Raw genomic sequence first — 17,728 nt, forward strand, 5'->3', positions numbered from 1 at the left:
ATGATGAAGGAAACGATGTGGTTAGACTCCCATCAGGCCTTTCTACAGCTGTGATTTGCTTCCACTGGTTGTTCCTCTTGACAAGTGCATGAAAGGAGGAGGAATTTCTATCAACTTGTTTGAAGTGACCCACTTTTGCTCGCTGCAAAAAGAAGCTGTGTTCAGCAGCATTTAGTCGGGCAGCATCTTGTTGAAGAGACTTATATTCTGTGGGAATCTGTCCATCTTGCAGTCCAGCAGCCTGGGCTTCTTCCAAACAGCAATGACCAGCAACAGCACGTTCAGAAATGTGTTGGTAATGCACATGGTTGAGTAGCTTCAGATCAGATTTCAACATCTGGAGAACCTGTTGAAGTTTGAACTGGGTTGTACCTTGTGGAATTTGCTGCATATAAGCCGTCCATTTACTTTCGATGAATGGCATAAATGTTGCATGCTTGACCCACATGTTGAAGAACTTGAAAGGGCATGGGATACGGTTGCCACCATCTAATACCAATACTATACAAGATGAGTAGCCGTAGAGGCAGCCCAGAGGAGTAAACTCATCATAACTTTGTAAATCAGCCTCTAGCGAAGTTTTATTGACAAGCACTCAATCAAGTATGCTGGTTAGATGGCCATTTGTCCAAGTGTAGGACAGCTAGTGTATGTCCAGTCCTCCAAGACAGCAGGGGCCACAAAGCGCTGAAAATCTGATATACGATATTGCATGACCGGAAGCCCTCCTTGCTTATCTTCAGCCAACAAATAAGAGTTAAATCGCCAAGAACTAACCATGGTCTCACCATATCTTTAGCAAGGCACAACAATCCATCCCACAATGGTTTCCTACTAACCAAACATAGCTTACCATACACAAAGGTAATGGCAAACTGCTTGTGTGACACTTTGCAAGTAACCAAACAGTGAGCATACTGTTTGCCCCATTCCGTCGCCACTAAATCTACCTTTTGGTCGTCCCATATCAAGAGAATACAACTCCAGACTCTTGGATTGGATTAACCTGAAGAAGCTTTGATTCTCTTGTAAGGATTGTGATATCGAGTTGTGTCGGTCGGCACAAGTAGAATTTACTGTTTGCTCATCAACCGACACCAAAATCATTCACATCGGCACCAGGTGGAACTGAGAGGCAGTAGCAGCTTCATGGAGGCCTACACGAGGTTGTGAGGTTGTTGTGGTGACCTTGCCTGGTTGGCGGCCTACATTTTTTTTTCCATCTTTTATTTCATTAGGATTTAGGGGTTTAGAGTTTAGGGCAATTTTTTTACTCTTTTATCTTTTTATTTTTTTTTATAATTAATTCTTTCTTCTCTAATAATTTCTTACTCATTTAGGATTTAGGGGTTTAGAATTCTTTATAATTAATTCTCATCAAAAGGAGAGTGCACCACCATCTATAATTTGTTTCTTGATTTCTGGATTTCTTTAATTCTAAAGGATCTTACCAGCAAGAACAAAAAAAGGTCTTACTGACAATTCTATGTCCATGACCCAAAGGGTTGCTGGAAATCATGAATAGTTGTCTCTCTCTCTAGGAATAATTTGATGAAAAGCACAACACAAATTTGAATTTGGTTTTGGGATGGCATAAACCATGAAGGGGGACATAAAGAGGCCCATAAATCTCTTGGAAGCAAAAGACAATGGCATAGAGATGAGGATCTTACTCAAAATTTGATAGAGAAGAAGTGTAGATGTTGGTGCCCTTTAACAAAATAAATAAATAAAAAGTGTCACCTGCCTAGATATGGAGATGTAGAAGATGAGAAGGTCTCTTGGGAGGGAAGAAAGGTTGAAAATGAGGTGGAATCTTTAGGAACAAGTAGAAGACGAGAGTTTTCTTGGGAGGAGAAGAAAGGTTGAAAAGGAGGTTGAATCTTCAGGGTTTTCTACCATGGTGGGGGAAGGGCAAGCACACAAGTTGAAAAGTCTCAACTTGAAATAAACTCACTCCCAAGTGCACCATATGGTCTTACTTTATTTAAGCATAATCTCTCTTATTTGTGCTAAAATTGGAACAAATTAAAAGCTAGCTCAGAATCCTTAGTGTAAAATTCAATTCAACCATAGAAATCCCAAATTTGAATTTGGTTTACTTTACCATCAATTATTTAATCCCATAAATAATTGAATAATAATAAAGACGTATGAGAATATGCATAGTTTTCTTATAGCTACCATCAATTGTGGTAAACTCTATTTTTACTGGTCCTCTTGCTTAATGATTTTCCTATAGCTTCAATTGATTTGTGATAGGTGCTTTATTTTTTGCTTAAATTGTTGTATTACTTTATCTGTAGATTGCTCGTCGTCTGTTGGGAAAAATTTTGATTGACCTTCGTAATACTCGAGAAGAAGCGATAAACATTTATGAACCAAATGATCTACCAGAAACACCTTCCATCAATACAAACAAGGAAGAATCAGAGGTACAAGTCAGAACTCCAAATAAAAATGACAAGACACGATGGCCAAGCTCCACATGTGAAAATTCACAAGATGATGTTGATGATGATGATAAAGAGACAAAATACCGCTTGGATCCTAAGTAAGTATTTATGTTATTTAGATATTTATTCTAGTCAGTTTTCTACATACTTTATTTCGTTTCAGATATGCTAATGTGAAATCACCCGAGCGACATGTCCGCACAAGGCTTTATTTTACTTCGGTATGTGCATATGTCCCTCTAACCTGTCAGCACCTTAATCTAGATAATGTAACTTGTAGATATTCATATCATTATGAGATATTTAATGTGATTGGCTGAAACACACTTTCTCCAAGTTAATCCAACATACTTGCATGTATTTTAAACTTTTCTTTCATCAACCCTTAATTCTGTTTAGCATTCAATTCTCTTTTGGATTTACAGCAAAATGGTTTTCTTTCATCAACCATTTTGTAGTAAAAGGTGATCATGCTCGCCTAGGCACCCCTCATAACCGTCCCTAGGTTATGTGAAGGGAGATAAATCGCGTGGTCAACTTATAGCCAACGCCAAGTGGCTAGAGGGTAGAAGGGGTTTTTTTCTTTCATCAACCCTGAGTGTGTTAAATATGTGTTTCTAGAAATTGATGTGAGATCATCAATATGGAACACTATGGCAACCAACAAATTTGTATGTTTGCCTGATATAACTTGATTCCATTGATTCTAGTTGCATTCTTATATGCCTTCACTTTTACACATAACATTATCTTAAATGGCAAGCAGACAAACAACTGTATCCAAGTGAGTATACCATCCAAGATAGTGTGAGATGTTACTTTCCAAAAGCATATATAGAAGACGGTATTGACCAATTGCATAATACATATATAGTATGTGAGGGCATACACACTCAATATTTAAAATATTTATTATTTAAGCTAATACTTACAAGTTATAAACTACTAAATTTCAATTTAGTTTAGTTTAAACTAGTTTAAATGAACCAAATAAAACTTTTAACTAAATATATAGACTACATATGCAATACACCTCATATATAATAGTTATACATAATGATTCCAATGTCAACCTTTGTTGCCCAAAGTAATTTTTATTATTGACATGGGATCGATACCAAAATAGTATTGGCACTCACGAACTGCCTTTGTCGACTGAATCACATTCCTATGGTTGGTATAGGTTTTCTCGCGTGGTCGTGGTTAGCACGAAGAGAAACAAAAGGAATCAATTTGATTCCTTATGTCTGTCGTGAAAAGATCAATCATGCTTATAAAAAGAATGAGAAATAGAAATCTTACCACAGCGGCAAGAAGCAACAGCAAGGAGAAGATGACCAACGACAAGAAGAGCAAGCGACAACAATTTCTTTAGAGCACCGACAACAACTAATTAGAGAGAGTGGAATGGAGGTGATCGCCAAATGCGATCTCTAGTGTTGCTTTTAGTGATATAGAAATTGCAAGGGGAATGAGAGGGAATAAATAAATAATTAATTAAATTATATAATAGTTTTAATTATATCGCTGTTATATTAAATTAATATATATAAATAACATCTCATTGTTATATATAAATGATAGTGAGCAATGTTATGTCGCACCCCTATCTGTGAGCACCTCGTGAACACATTTTCACTTCCTTTAGCCTAAATACTATACCCTAACCTCTAAACCTTAAGCTTTAAAAAACGAAAACAAAAAATTATAGTGCTCATGGGATGCTCACGGATAGGGGTGCGGCATATCAAAATCTTATTTGTGTGTGTGTATATACACATACACATAATACTATTACATATATATGTGTATTAATTAGTTTATATATATATATATAAATGCTTAATTAATTTATTAATTTTATTACAATTGATTATTAATTGTTTATATTTATAATTTACTTCTTAAATAATTTTAAAAATACAACAACAACAATCAAGCTTTATCCCACTAGGTGGGGCCAGCTATATGAATCTTTTTATGTCATTGAGCTCTATCTCCTACTATATCATCATTTATACTTAAATAAATTTTATCTTATTTTATTGTTGCTAACTAAGTCTTTTTTAGTCTTCTTCTTCCTTGTTTGATATGTGTGTTTATCATAGTTTAACATCGCCTAACTGGAGCATTTATTGGTCGTCTAAGTACATGCTTGTACTATCTTAAACGCGTCTCTCGGAGTTTTTCCTCAATAGATGCAACTCCGACTTTCTCTCTAATACTCTCATTTCTTATTCTGTCCATCCTCGTGTGTCCACACATTCACCTTAACATCCTCATCTCTGCAATTCTCATTCTGCTTATGTGCTCGAGTCATAGCCCAACATTCTGCTCCATATAACATAGCAAGTTGAATTGCAGTTTTGTAGAACTTTCATTTAAATTTTAAAGGTACTTTACGGTCACATAAAACACCCGATGCTCTTCTCCATTTAAAAATATTATAATTAATTAATTATATATAAAATTTAATATTTAAATAAGTAAAAAAATAATAATTATTAAAATTTATTAAATTTTTATTATATATAATCACCTAAATAAATTTATTATTTAATGATGTTTAATTAATTAAATGACTAATTAATTTATTAATAACTAATAAAATATATCTCAATTTAATTTTAAATATTACTTTGAAACTAATTTAATTATTTTTTTTCTGTTATATATATTCACGCATCATTAGTTATCAACTTTGTAGTTAATTAATAAAAATATATAAATTATTTTCTCTTTAGTTATTATATATCAGTTTATTAATAATTATTTATAATAGTAGAAATTTTTATTATCATTTTTACTGTACCATAAGATCATGAATAAAAACATTAAGTAAACTATTCCAAAATTATGTATAATTTTAGTTATAAATAAATTATAATTAAGTAATTCAATATGATTTTCATTTAATTTAAACAATAACTGATTGAACTTATAATTAATTTTAAGTTAAAACAATTTTATAAATTATAAAATATAAAAAAATATTTCAAATTTTTAGATAATTTTAAAAAGTAGGAAATGTTTCATAAAATAATTTTGAAAATTTTAATATACGTTGAAAATTGATTGTGAACCTAAAATATCAGAAAAATTCAAAATATATTCTTAAACATTTCAAATAAATTTTAAAAATAAAAAATTTATAGATATACTCAAAAAACAATTTAAAACCTTCAAATAGTTTTAAAATTAAATAATAAATTTTAAAATTATCTTTGAGCCTTTCAAATATTTTATAATTTTTTATTTAGTTTTGATTTTTTTTATAATTTTGAAAATTATTTAGTTTTTGAAAATTAATTATTTCAAGGACTACTTTATCTTTCAAATATTTTTAAAAATTAATTATACATTTTAATAATTAAAAACAATTTTAAATATTCAAATATGAGTTTATTAGAGCAAAGGTGATATCGTTTACCCCAAGCGACCCAGTGTCGTCGCCCACAGGACACAATATAGGTAGGTAAATCAAGGGGACATTTTGCCTTAGCGTAGCGGCCTTTACATGAGAGGTTAGGCATCCAATAAGGCATTTTACACCCACTAGGAATTGACCCCAAGACCTATTAGAGCAAATATCATACAGTTACCAACTTCTCCAACCCATGGGGGCAAAGTTTATGAAAATAATTAAAATTGTATCATAACATGGCAATAATGTGATTTAATAATTTACTATTCTTATTTTATATTCATTTATGTATATTCATTTTTTTTGGCAATCCAAGTGTCCGTGCTTTGCCCAACTAATCCTTGAGGTTGACTCACTTATCTATATTCTTGTTGTTATACCAATATCCATTAGTTATACTTGTGTTTACTCTTAGTTTTATTAAGTTTCATATTTATGTATATTTGTTATGCCACTTGACACCAAAGTATAAAATCTCAAGTGTTGTAGTTTCGGTCTTTAACTAGAAAGATATTGTTTCAATATTGCACAGACATTCCAATATATGATGTTGATGACAAATTAGAGGTTTAAAAAGGAATGAGACATTGTTTGTATTGAGTGATACGGAATTTCGGTAATTTAACTGAATGATATGTTTTGATCATTTATCTTAGCATGGTACAAGATTTAAATCCATGCTCGGCACTAACAATTTCTTTTTCCTATTCTTTATCTCCTTCCTTCTTCAACTCCAATCCATTAGTAACATTATGCTTCGAAACATCAGCGCAATACCGAAACAATATCGAACGTTCAAGGATTTTGGCTTGTACACTCCTTTACAAGTACTGCCCACATCTCCATGGGCAGAAGTTCTTATAGATTTTATTTTAGATTTTTCAAAACTAGCAAGGGGTATGGATTCAATGTTGGTCGTAGTTGATTGTTTCTCTAAAAGGTGCATTTTATTGCTTGTAAAAAGGCCTTGGATGCAACACATGTTGCAAATCTTTCTTTAGAGAGGTGGTTTATCTGCATGGAGCATCAAAAACAATGACATCAAATTGGGATATAAGAGATCTAAGTCATTTCTAGAGGACTTTGTGAAAATAATGACTACTAAGTTGCAATACAGGATTGCATGTCACACACAAACAGATGGTCAGACAGAATTGGTGAATCGAAGTTTGGACAATTTGTTGAGATGTCTTTCCAAAGGCAACATTGAGCTATGGGATCTGAGTTTGGCACATGTTGAATTTAGTTCTGTAAAAAGAACCACAGGGAAATATCTGTTTTGAAATAGTGTGTAGATGTATTCTGAGTCAAATTACAGACCTTGCCGATGGATATTTTGTAGATGGACTTAATGTCACGCCCCGGAGGAGTCCCTGTCCAAAGAAATTTCGGCAACATCTCCCCTGTACGACGGACAATCTGAAACTTTCTACGTATCCACATACTCAGCCACATGCGGCTGGAATAATAACAGTAAATAAAATACAACACACAGACATTCCACGCAGTTTAATAAGCAATGATAAGAAGACTCAAAATCCACCCTACTCAACTACACTCATAAAACACAAATCAGACGATAAGATCAATTTACCTCTTCTGCCGTCTAGGCAGGCATGTAGTAAAAGAAAAACCAAACCAAATCCATCGACATTACAAAATTCCATATCATATCCATACCATCAAACAAAACAAATTTAGCATAGTCTATGTAAGAAAACCAAAAGACCAATAATATCCTCGAGGTCTGTAGGGACTAGCAACTGGAACTCTCTCGACAAAGATCAACTCGAAAAATAACAACTGGAGGGGTGAGTCCAACGCCAGTACAATCGATATACAAAGTAGGAAATAACACCTAGCACTAATCATGAGTCCTGATATAAGAAAGATAAAATGCATCCAAGTAAACAGAGAGAAACTACTAACCAGACAGGTATAAGGACAAACAATCGAGTGATATGAAAATCTTGTATGATGTCAAACATAGGTATCGAAACAATATGCAGCATATAAGTAAAGCAGCAAACACAGCAATAAATGCATCGATATGATGCTAATGATCCTGGTCACCCCGACGCCACCGATCATCTCACACACATAGTGAGGCCGAGTGGGTAGGGTGATACACTCTGTCGTCACTACTCCTGATGAGTGACCGAGTGGACGGGATGCTGTCGGAGTACACCTATCCTCCTACCCCAAATCATAAATGGGGGAGCGCAATGCTCTCAACTCCCGGTACACGATGACGGGGAGGAATCCCTGCCGGCTAACACGTTGTGTCACACTACCCATGAGCGGACCAACGGAGCCAAACAAAGTCCTTGCTGCAACACACACTGCCTGAGTCGACCACTAACCCATGAGTGGTGGTGTGTGCAGATCCATGTAACTGACGATGTGCTCAACAATAATGGAGCGGACTATCGCACAGCATGCAATCATGCAAATGGTGCATGACACTAACCACAAAATATCCTGAGCTAAACCATGTATATATATAGAAAGTGCACCATAAGTCAATGAATCAAAATAACGGTACACAGATCAGATAAGGTATATAATCTAGGTCCTGAACATGGTGAAGCATGGTATACCACTACCCCTACAAGCATATATAAACAGGTAAAGTATACATGAGATGCAAACCAAGCAATCAATCAAGCATGTAACAAATTTTGGGTAGTGATTAACCGAAACAGAATGAGGAACATAATTAATGCAATTTGTTAAATTCACTACTATGTATATCAAACGACATAAAGTCAAAAGTACCCGCCTCCAATAGGAATGTCCAAATCCGACATCGAGATGCTCGTCTCGCGTCAAAGTCCTGTATCCAATAGATATACGATTATTTAGCTAAATTCCTATAAATAGCTAAATAAATTCTTTAACCCTAAATTAGGGAAAATCCCAAATCAACACCTAAACCTAATTCAAACACATAAACAATTATGTATATTCCAATTCCTACCTACATCAACATGTCTCATAATTATGTTCTTTACCTTAATTCACAGCCACTGGTTTGTACTGAAATCCAAGAGTTGTTGGAATTCTTCACTGTTCGGATTAGATGAAATCAAGATCGACAACAAATCAAGCAACAAATTCTAATCAACAACCAAATTAGATCCAAAACTCAAATCCTCTACTAAGGGTAACTCATTACCTCTATGGTGGCAAATAGAGCTCGGTGTAAATGAGTAGAGGGTACTGGTGGCCACTGGAAATGGCGGTCACTCCCGTGATCCTGCGATGTCAGCCACAAGCTATCAGCAGTGAGATAGCCAGAACCGAAAGAAACCTCTACCTTTCAAAATAAATCTCACATCAACACCACACAAAGGCTTAATACCCCAAATAAAAATCTAGGGCAGGCACCCACTTACCAGTTCGCGTCGAAGTAACCCAATACCCCCGGCGATCACTGCTAGGGCAGGGAGACAGCGACACTGAGGCAGGAGACTGGCGAAGGAGTCAGAAATTAGGGCACGGTTCCTGATCAGAAGAGGGGAGTATTCTGCCGGGGTGCTCTGCCGTGCGGGGGAGGCCGAAGAAGAAAGGGAAATCGCGAGTCGGCGCTGCTCCGTTCGACGGCAGCAAGCTGCGTCTAGGGCAGAGGAGGGAAATCGGCAGAGAGCGGCTCTGTGTGTTGCGGCCGGCGGTGGATCTAGGGCACAGCTGGCGCAAGCATCGCCGACACTTGGGAGAAGAGAAGAAGATGTGGCGGCGGAGGATGGCTCGAGAGAAGAAGGAGAAGATGAAGAAGTGTCGACACGGGCTTGTGCACTCGGGGAAGAGAGGAACAAAAAGGGGAATCGCTCGTGCGGCGCCGGTTAGGGCACAGGGAAGGAGTTGGGCGCGCGTGGGTTCGGCGAGGAAGAGAAAACGGAGGAAAGAAGAAAAAGAAGTAAAGAAAAGAAATAAAAGAGAAATAAAGGAAAAAGTAAACTTTTCCTCACATAAATGGGTAGTCTAAACAGGCTTTCCCGGAACCCAAATTTTATCCCCGTTAACTCGTCCATACGAGCTCCGAAAAATTCCCGAAAAATTTCCAAAAATTCCGGAAAATTCCCTTATTAATATTCACCTATTTTCGGTATTTTACACTTAACAAAACAAGAATATAGGCTCATGCAAAGTACTGCACAAATTTGAATAAAATGCTTATGAAGTGGAGCTTCCTCTAGACTTAAACATATCTCTTATATTTAGTATAGTTTATTTTCATATTCAAGGAGGGATATTAAACTAAATTCCCAGAAAAGAAACTGAAATTATTGAAGCAGTTATCCAGGTGCCAGAGATGAAAATCAGATCTGTTCATATTCTCACTTGTGAAATGGGGAAACCTGACTGGGAAAAATCATGGATAAGTGAAGAAGAGTTTATGTAGATTTATTCTGAAAAGTGCCAAACAGCTAATATATCAACTCGCATGGAGTTGAGTTTCCTTCACCAGGGAAGAATGATAAGTCTAGATGAAAAGTCAGTTAGGTCATGGTCAACATGAGTTTGTAAACCATTTAATGAATTCCAGGGAGGTGAAAGAATTCGTTAATAAGTCTAGGAACTTCAAGTCTATTGAAAATTTCTTTTAAGTAAGTTTTTATTTTGACACTAAAGGGCTTTTTTTGGAGAAGAAACAAACTTCCGTTTAGGTTGACCTAAACTCCTATTCTAGATTTTTTTTTTCTAGAATTATCTTGTTTAAAGAGTTGGAAGAGTGGGGGTTTTGAGGACTCAGCCTATGGCATCTCCCATTCCCTCTATCACTATGTTACGCGCAAGAAGACAAAATCTAAACACCTATTTATCTTTATTGGATCAGGATTTGCTTATTGAAGTTATTGTTTTGCTAATAGTCTCATTTTCTTTGAGATTTTTCCAATGTTGAGTGTTGCACTTTTCTACTATTGAACTTTGGTTTACACCAAGCAACCTTCGAAGACATGGCACATCTAAAGTATTGAGGGTATGACGAATGATAAATTTGAGGGCAACATAAAGCATCAAAAAGGTTGAATAGTGGGAGCAATGAAGCTGTAAGGCATAACAAGTGAAATGTAATCTTAGAGTTCCACGCTTTGGGGCAACATCATTGGGAGATGATGTTTGTAATTTAGTAGGAACTTAGACTACCTAGTGGCTTGTAGAAAACCTCAAACCAAGGAGCAACTAGTTTTTGGTTTTGGTCATCTATTAAGCTTAATTCCAAGCTTTATGTTGGCTTAAAAGAGTGTAATCCAACTAAATCAGGATCTCCAAGCAGATTAATTAACTAGAGCTGAGCCTTAGTTGACTGGAGTGGTTAGTCGACTTAGGAGTCAACTGTAAACCGTTTGTTTAGAAAACTCTTTGTTCAGGCTTCAGTTCTTTTCCAATTATTGACATTTCTCTCAAACTTTGGTGCTGTGAAATGTGCTCTAGTTATTGCTGTAAAGGTAATCCTTGAATAGAGAGTCGTTGTTCTAATACCAATTAAAGTGAACATTGTTGTCATGACCCAAGTGCTCTATCTCTAGCCAACTTACTCATGATAATATCCATCACTGCATCATGATCACAGAATGACACCATTAAGAATGCACAAGCCTGTAACAATAATAACTGCTGAAAAATTCATTAAATAATATAAACAATATTATTGACACAATGTTTGACTTATAATATCAACATCACCAAAACCCATGTTGATTGACATAATTAGATATGCAGACAAATGAGAAAATAAGCAAAAACCATAATGCATAAAAGTATCAATGTAAAATGAATGAATATTAATAGAACTCTATCTATCTAGGCAAGATCATCCTATAATACTATCTAACCTCGAAGATCTCATCAAGCCTGTGAATCTGGTAGTCAAAGGAAAAAAGAGAAAGTAAGCACATAAGTGCAAATGGGGTTAGAAAAGATGTGTGTAATATCATATCATAAAGGCAAAATAAATCCCTATAAATAATTATTTTCATGTTCTTTTAGTATCATGGCATAATAACTCATTCTCATAATTCTTCTTTCATTCCCTTTAAATAATTCTTCATTTCCCCTATGGTTCTTCTGTCACAATGTTACACATCTTGTATTCTTATTTTGGTCAAGAATCAACATAAATTTATAATGAGGGTAAACAATCCACAATCCTCCCATTAAATAATGCATTTGTGTAACAGTGAACAACTTGCATTGCATCCACCTAATATGAGAATGCAACATATGTGGAATAACAAAAGAGAATAAATGACTCATAAGCTACCTGGTAAGTATCTTATATAAAAGTGAACAAAACGCAATCCACTCATCACAACAAGGATAATTTATATGTATATATAATAAATAGGGTGGACCCACAATCCACTTGAAATGCACCTCACACAAGAAAAGGTGAATCACCCACAATCAAACCAAAACATTTCATGTAAAATGGCCGAAACGTACAAATGTGTTAAATGACTCATGAAAACTTTTGTTCTACTACGAAGCCAATGCTTTATAGTTATAATAATTTATTTGATTCTTATTCCATCATAAGTAGTCATGCAACCCTTACAGAGCATGGAGTTGAAGCTTTATGGTGTGAATGCTACATCCATTATTTGTAAATTTAGTTTAAGTAATCAAGCAACTCCTTCAGAGCTTACAGCCGAAGATCTCTTGTATGATTTATCTATTTTGATTAGTTTAGCATTCTTAATATATATAATTTAATTTATCATGTTTCTCATGGTAGTTCTAGTTCTTTTAAGCGGACTACCCTAGATTTCCATACTTTTCTTATAATTTATAGTTATCTCTTAGTAATCTAATCAGTAAGTTACAACAAGGAACAGATAAAACAGATAAACAACTAGAATATGAAAAAGGGCAAATAATAAAGGAGAATATGTTTAAGCAATAAAAGTAAACATGAGTTTACAGCTAATATTTTCCTCATAAACACATTGGGAAGAAGATTGGCAGGAGTTGTTGGTTGCATACAATGGCAGCTTCAAGTGGCAGTGAGTAGCGAAACTATAGAACTAGAGGGAAAAGCTCTATGTTTGCTACTTCATATAAGCATTCAAGAAGGAAGGGGGGATCCTCCTTCGTTGTTGGAGGGGCATGGGCAATGACGATGGCGCCATCGTAGGCTGCAACAATGCTGGTGGCACAATAAGCAGCTTCATTTATGCAAGCAATGGTGACGCAATTGGCAGCGACAACATGGGCAGTAGTAACGTGGATGACAGCGATGAAGGTGGTAGTGACATGGGTGTTGTATGTAGGGAGAGCTGGAGAACAAACAGGTTTGGGAGAAAGAGGGTTTGGATAATTAAATATACACTTTTGCAAAAATAAATCTATTAATTTTTAGATATCATAACTAGGTCATTTGAAAATTTAAACAATATAATAGTTGTGATGTATGGCTCCAAGCTAGATGGAGGGATGAATTATCAATGACCTAAAAAAAGTTTTGCAAACACACAAAAATTGAACTCGTCAGGAATTGTAAGGTCCTTGTGTGTGGATTTGATTGGTCATGTCGATGTCGTATGCGCCATGGGAATGAATTAAAATAATAAAGACTAAGGCAATTTTAACATAATGAATTTTATGTGTTTAGAAACCTTGCTTCTATTCTATGGCCTCATTAGGTGAATCACTCCTAAAAAACCTCTAAGAAAATCTTTATTACTAGAGATACAGAAAACCTCGTACCAAATGATTTCATCTCTAAATACCAATTGACAACGTAATCAAAGAGGGAAGAGTAATTAAGAGCTTATATAAGAAAATTTTCTCTTCAAGTCTTAAGCCTTTGGAGCTTTGTTTAACTTGAGCACTAGGTCACCTCAAGATTACACTTGTTTTTGTGCAACTTTTTCAAGCCGAACAACCTCCACACTTATATAGAAAAGATTCCAAAAACTTTTTTTGCTCAGCTTTAGTTGAATGAAAACAACCTTCGATCAACTAATTGGGTATAAGTAGTCATATTTCAGCCAATAGCTAGTTGGACAGTCGATTGGAGCCCAAACTAAAATAATACATTCTTTGAACCCTTATATTTAAGTCAACTAAATACTTCAGTCAACTAAGAATCACCTCTAGTCGGCTCAATCTGCTCAGAGATGCTGACTTCACTTGGTTTACACCCTTGTAAGCCTACACAAAGTTGGGATTGAGCTTAATCGCTGGTTTCAAATAGGAAGTTATTACCCTTTGGTCAAAGGCTTTCTACAAGTCACTTGGTAGTGTAAGCTTCTGCCTAGTTATACATATGACTTCAATGATGTAGCATGAAAGTGTGAATCCAATGATTTCAGTCGTGATCTCTTACGACTCATATAGCTTTCAGATCTTCAACTTTGTTGATGTTTTAATGTTGCCCTCGAGTTAACCTTGTGTCAAGACCTCAATCCCTCAATGTACTAAGCCCTCCAAGCTTGTTTAGGTGTGTCATCCTTCGTTATTCAACTATGGAGTCCATTTCCTATCAAGCTACCTAGAGCACACCTTGCTTATGAATTTTAGATTTCTCGGATGCTTCAAGCCATCCTCCACCAATCATCAACGAGCTCTCCTCGTTACATTTTGTCAAAACATCAAATCATCAATTACTCTATGCTCCAAGTCCTAGAGTCCATCCTATCATGAATTTTTAATCCCTTAAATGTTTCATACTATCTTATGTCAATCATCTTTGTGTATCTAGTTACAAGTCATAAACAACTCAACCACATCGAGTCACGAACTTCTCAAGTTCCATGTGCACTCTACCAAGTCCTTGCATCATGATGCACACATCAAAATCACAAATAAATCTAACTTAAGCCCAACATCAAACACATCAAAATAAACCAAACAACTCACTCAAAGCAGGCCACTTAAGAGTAATGTTGCAGCAATATGTGATAATGAAAATGTTCTCAAGGCACAAAGTAAAGACAAGGATCTACAAGTTTCTCACTCAATGGAAAGGCCTCCCAAGAATAATAATGAAGAAACCATGTTCAACAAACTTAGCAACTCTATTGTTGGTTATGCTTTTAGATGATGACCAAAGAAGATGTTGACAACTCACTTTGGGTTAAATTCTTATTGTTCAGGGAGAATGATGTAGTTTTGGTATCGGGGATTAATTTAGAAATTTCTTTTAAATTTTAGAGTTTAAAAATTATATAAGTTTTAAAATTTTTAAGAATTGTTAAAAGTTTGTTATAATTTTTATAGACAAGTTAAGGTTTTTTGATGACTTAATTTTGTTTTGAGTTTATAAAAGGGTTAGGATTTATGATATTTTCCTCTTTGGTGATTTGAAAATTTGAGTTTTTCTTAGTGTTATTTTTTGTGATGAATTATTGTAGCTTGTCAACCAACTGCAATTGTAGAGATATAGGCAAAGAGTATTTATATCGATAAAAATGACTAAAATGCAAATATTATTTATATATTAGTTAACAACCTATCATAAACATAAATAACATGTACAAAGTAAAACCTAAAATCTCGTGTATATTTAGGAACCACGAGTTAGGCCTTTATATAGAAAAGAAGAAATAAACCAAAAGACCAAACTACCCCTATACTTATTCTAACACTCCCCCTCAAGCTTGAGAATATAGATCATATACACCAAGCTTGAGAATATAGATCATATACACCAAGCTTGTTACATATGTAGTCAATCCGAGGACCTCTAAGTGATTTAGTGAATATATCTGCTAGCTGATCATTTGAGTTGATAAAACTAGTAGATATTTCTCCAGATATGACTTTCTCTCTGACAAAGTGACAGTCAACTTCAATATGCTTTGTTCTCTCATGGAAGACTGGATTTGAGGCAATATGCATAGCGGCCTGGTTGTCACATATGAGTGACATTTGTGTAACCTCTCCAAACCTTAGTTCCTGAAGCAACTGTTTTAACCATATAAGTTCTTGACTAGCAATAGTCATAGCTCGATATTCTGCCTCTACACTGGATCTTACCACAACATTCTGTTTTTTGCTTTTCCAATAAACAAGGTTACCTCCGACAAATATACAAAATCCAGAAGTGGATCTTCTATCAGAGGGAGATCCTGCCCAATCTGCATCAGAATATCCCACGACTTGAGTATGTCCTTTGTCTTCATATAGAAGACCCTTTCCTGGTGCGCCTGATATATCGAACAATGCGAGTCACTGCATCCCAATGTTCTTTGCATGGAGAGCTAAGAAACTGACTTACTACACTCACTGCAAATGAGATATCCGGACGAGTGACAGTAAGGTAGCTTAGTTTCCCTACCAATCGCCTATACCGTTCAGGATCTGAAAAAGGCTCTCCCTGATTTGGTAGGAGCTTGACATTAGGATCCATGGGATTGTCGACTATCTTTGAGTTTAACATTCCTGTTTCTTCCAAAATATCCATTGCATACTTCCTTTGGGATATAATGATCCCATCTTTAGACTGTGCCACTTCTATCCCTAGAAAATATTTGAGTTTGCCAAGATCCTTTGTCTGGAAATGTTTGAAAAGATGTTATTTTACTTGTGAAATCCCAAGATGATCATTACCTGTGATGATAATATCATCAACATAAACCACTACATAGATGCAACCAGTAGATGAGTGGCGATAAAAAACAGAATGATCAGCCTCGCTTTGAGTCATGCCAAACTGCTGAATTACGGTACTAAATCTACTGAACCATGCTCTGGGTGACTGCTTGAGACCATATAAAGATTTCCGCAAGCAACATACAAGACCAGAAGACTCCCCCTGAGCAACAAAACACGGAGGTTGCTCCATGTAGACTTCCTCGAGCAGGTCACCATGTAAGAATGCATTTTTGATGTTCAATTGATGAAGGGGCCAATGGCGAATTACAGCAATAGACAGAAAAAGACGCACAGAAGACTTCTTGGCAACAGGAGAAAAGGTGTCTCCATAATCCAATCCAAATACCTGAGTATAGCCCTTAGCGACAAGACGAGCCTTAAGCCGATCAACTGTGCTGTCTACACCAACTTTTACCATAAACACCCATCGACAACCAACCACTGACTTCCCAGGAGGTAGAGGAACGAGATCCCAAGTCCCACTGCTCTGTAAGGCACTCATTTCATCAAGCATAGCCTGTTTCCATCCTGGATGAGCAAAGGCATCACCTGCAGTCTTTGGAAGAGAAACAGAAGACAAGGAAGACGGGCAATAATAATAGGATGGGGAAAGACGATGATAGCTCAAAGAAACATAGTGAGGAGAAGGATTACGAGTGGAACGCATACCCTTTCGAAGTGCAATAGGAACATCAGGGTCAGGAAATGAGACCGGAGGAAACGACGAAGGACTTGGCTCCAAAGATGTGCCCACAGCAGTGTCAGTGTTGGCCGGCGGCAAAGCAGAACGAGTACGACGTTGATAAACCTGCAAAGGAGGAGGCGAGGCTGGAGAAGATAGAGGCGCCTCCGGAGGACAAAAGATAGTCATTGGCGCAGGTGGAGAGGGAGAAACCTCGACCTGTGAAGCGGAAGGAGCAAAAAAAGAAACCGACTCAAAGAATGTAACATCAGCAGAGATGAAGTACCGACGAAGGGTAGGAGAATAACACTTGTACCCTTTCTGAGACCGTGGGTACCCAAGGAAAACACACTTATGAGACCGGGGAGAGAGTTTGTCAACGCCGGGATCAAGAGCATGAGCAAAACATATAGAACCAAAGACCCGAGGTGGTAGAGGATGAAGGGACTGATGTGGATAAAGTACCTGATGAGGTATTTTACCCTGGAGAGTGGATGAAGGCATGCGATTGATGAGATAACACGCAGTAAGTACGACATCACCCCAAAACTGATGAGGGAC

The 17,728-nt window shown here is 36.2% G+C and overlaps 1 protein-coding gene and 1 long non-coding RNA gene across 2 annotated transcripts in view; one reads left to right on the forward strand and one right to left on the reverse strand.

Annotated features, from left to right (window-relative positions):
* The window catches only part of LOC122048775 (inositol hexakisphosphate and diphosphoinositol-pentakisphosphate kinase VIP2-like), a 117,004-nt gene that overhangs the window by 94,236 nt on the left and 5,040 nt on the right, over positions 1-17,728 (forward strand). Inside the window, exons 26-27 of the mRNA XM_042610298.1 lie at positions 2,307-2,554; positions 2,620-2,677. Of these exons, the coding sequence (XP_042466232.1) occupies positions 2,307-2,554; positions 2,620-2,677 (306 nt within the window). The remainder of the gene's footprint in view (positions 1-2,306; positions 2,555-2,619; positions 2,678-17,728) is intronic.
* Positions 8,657-11,417, reverse strand: LOC122047441. Its single transcript, XR_006130537.1, has 4 exons — positions 9,279-11,417; positions 9,059-9,139; positions 8,895-8,949; positions 8,657-8,716 (listed from the first exon to the last, which is right to left on the reverse strand). It is a non-coding gene; the product is annotated as an uncharacterized LOC122047441 (long non-coding RNA).

This window comes from Zingiber officinale, chromosome 2B (assembly GCF_018446385.1).
Source record: "Zingiber officinale cultivar Zhangliang chromosome 2B, Zo_v1.1, whole genome shotgun sequence".
Lineage (NCBI taxonomy): Eukaryota > Viridiplantae > Streptophyta > Magnoliopsida > Zingiberales > Zingiberaceae > Zingiber > Zingiber officinale.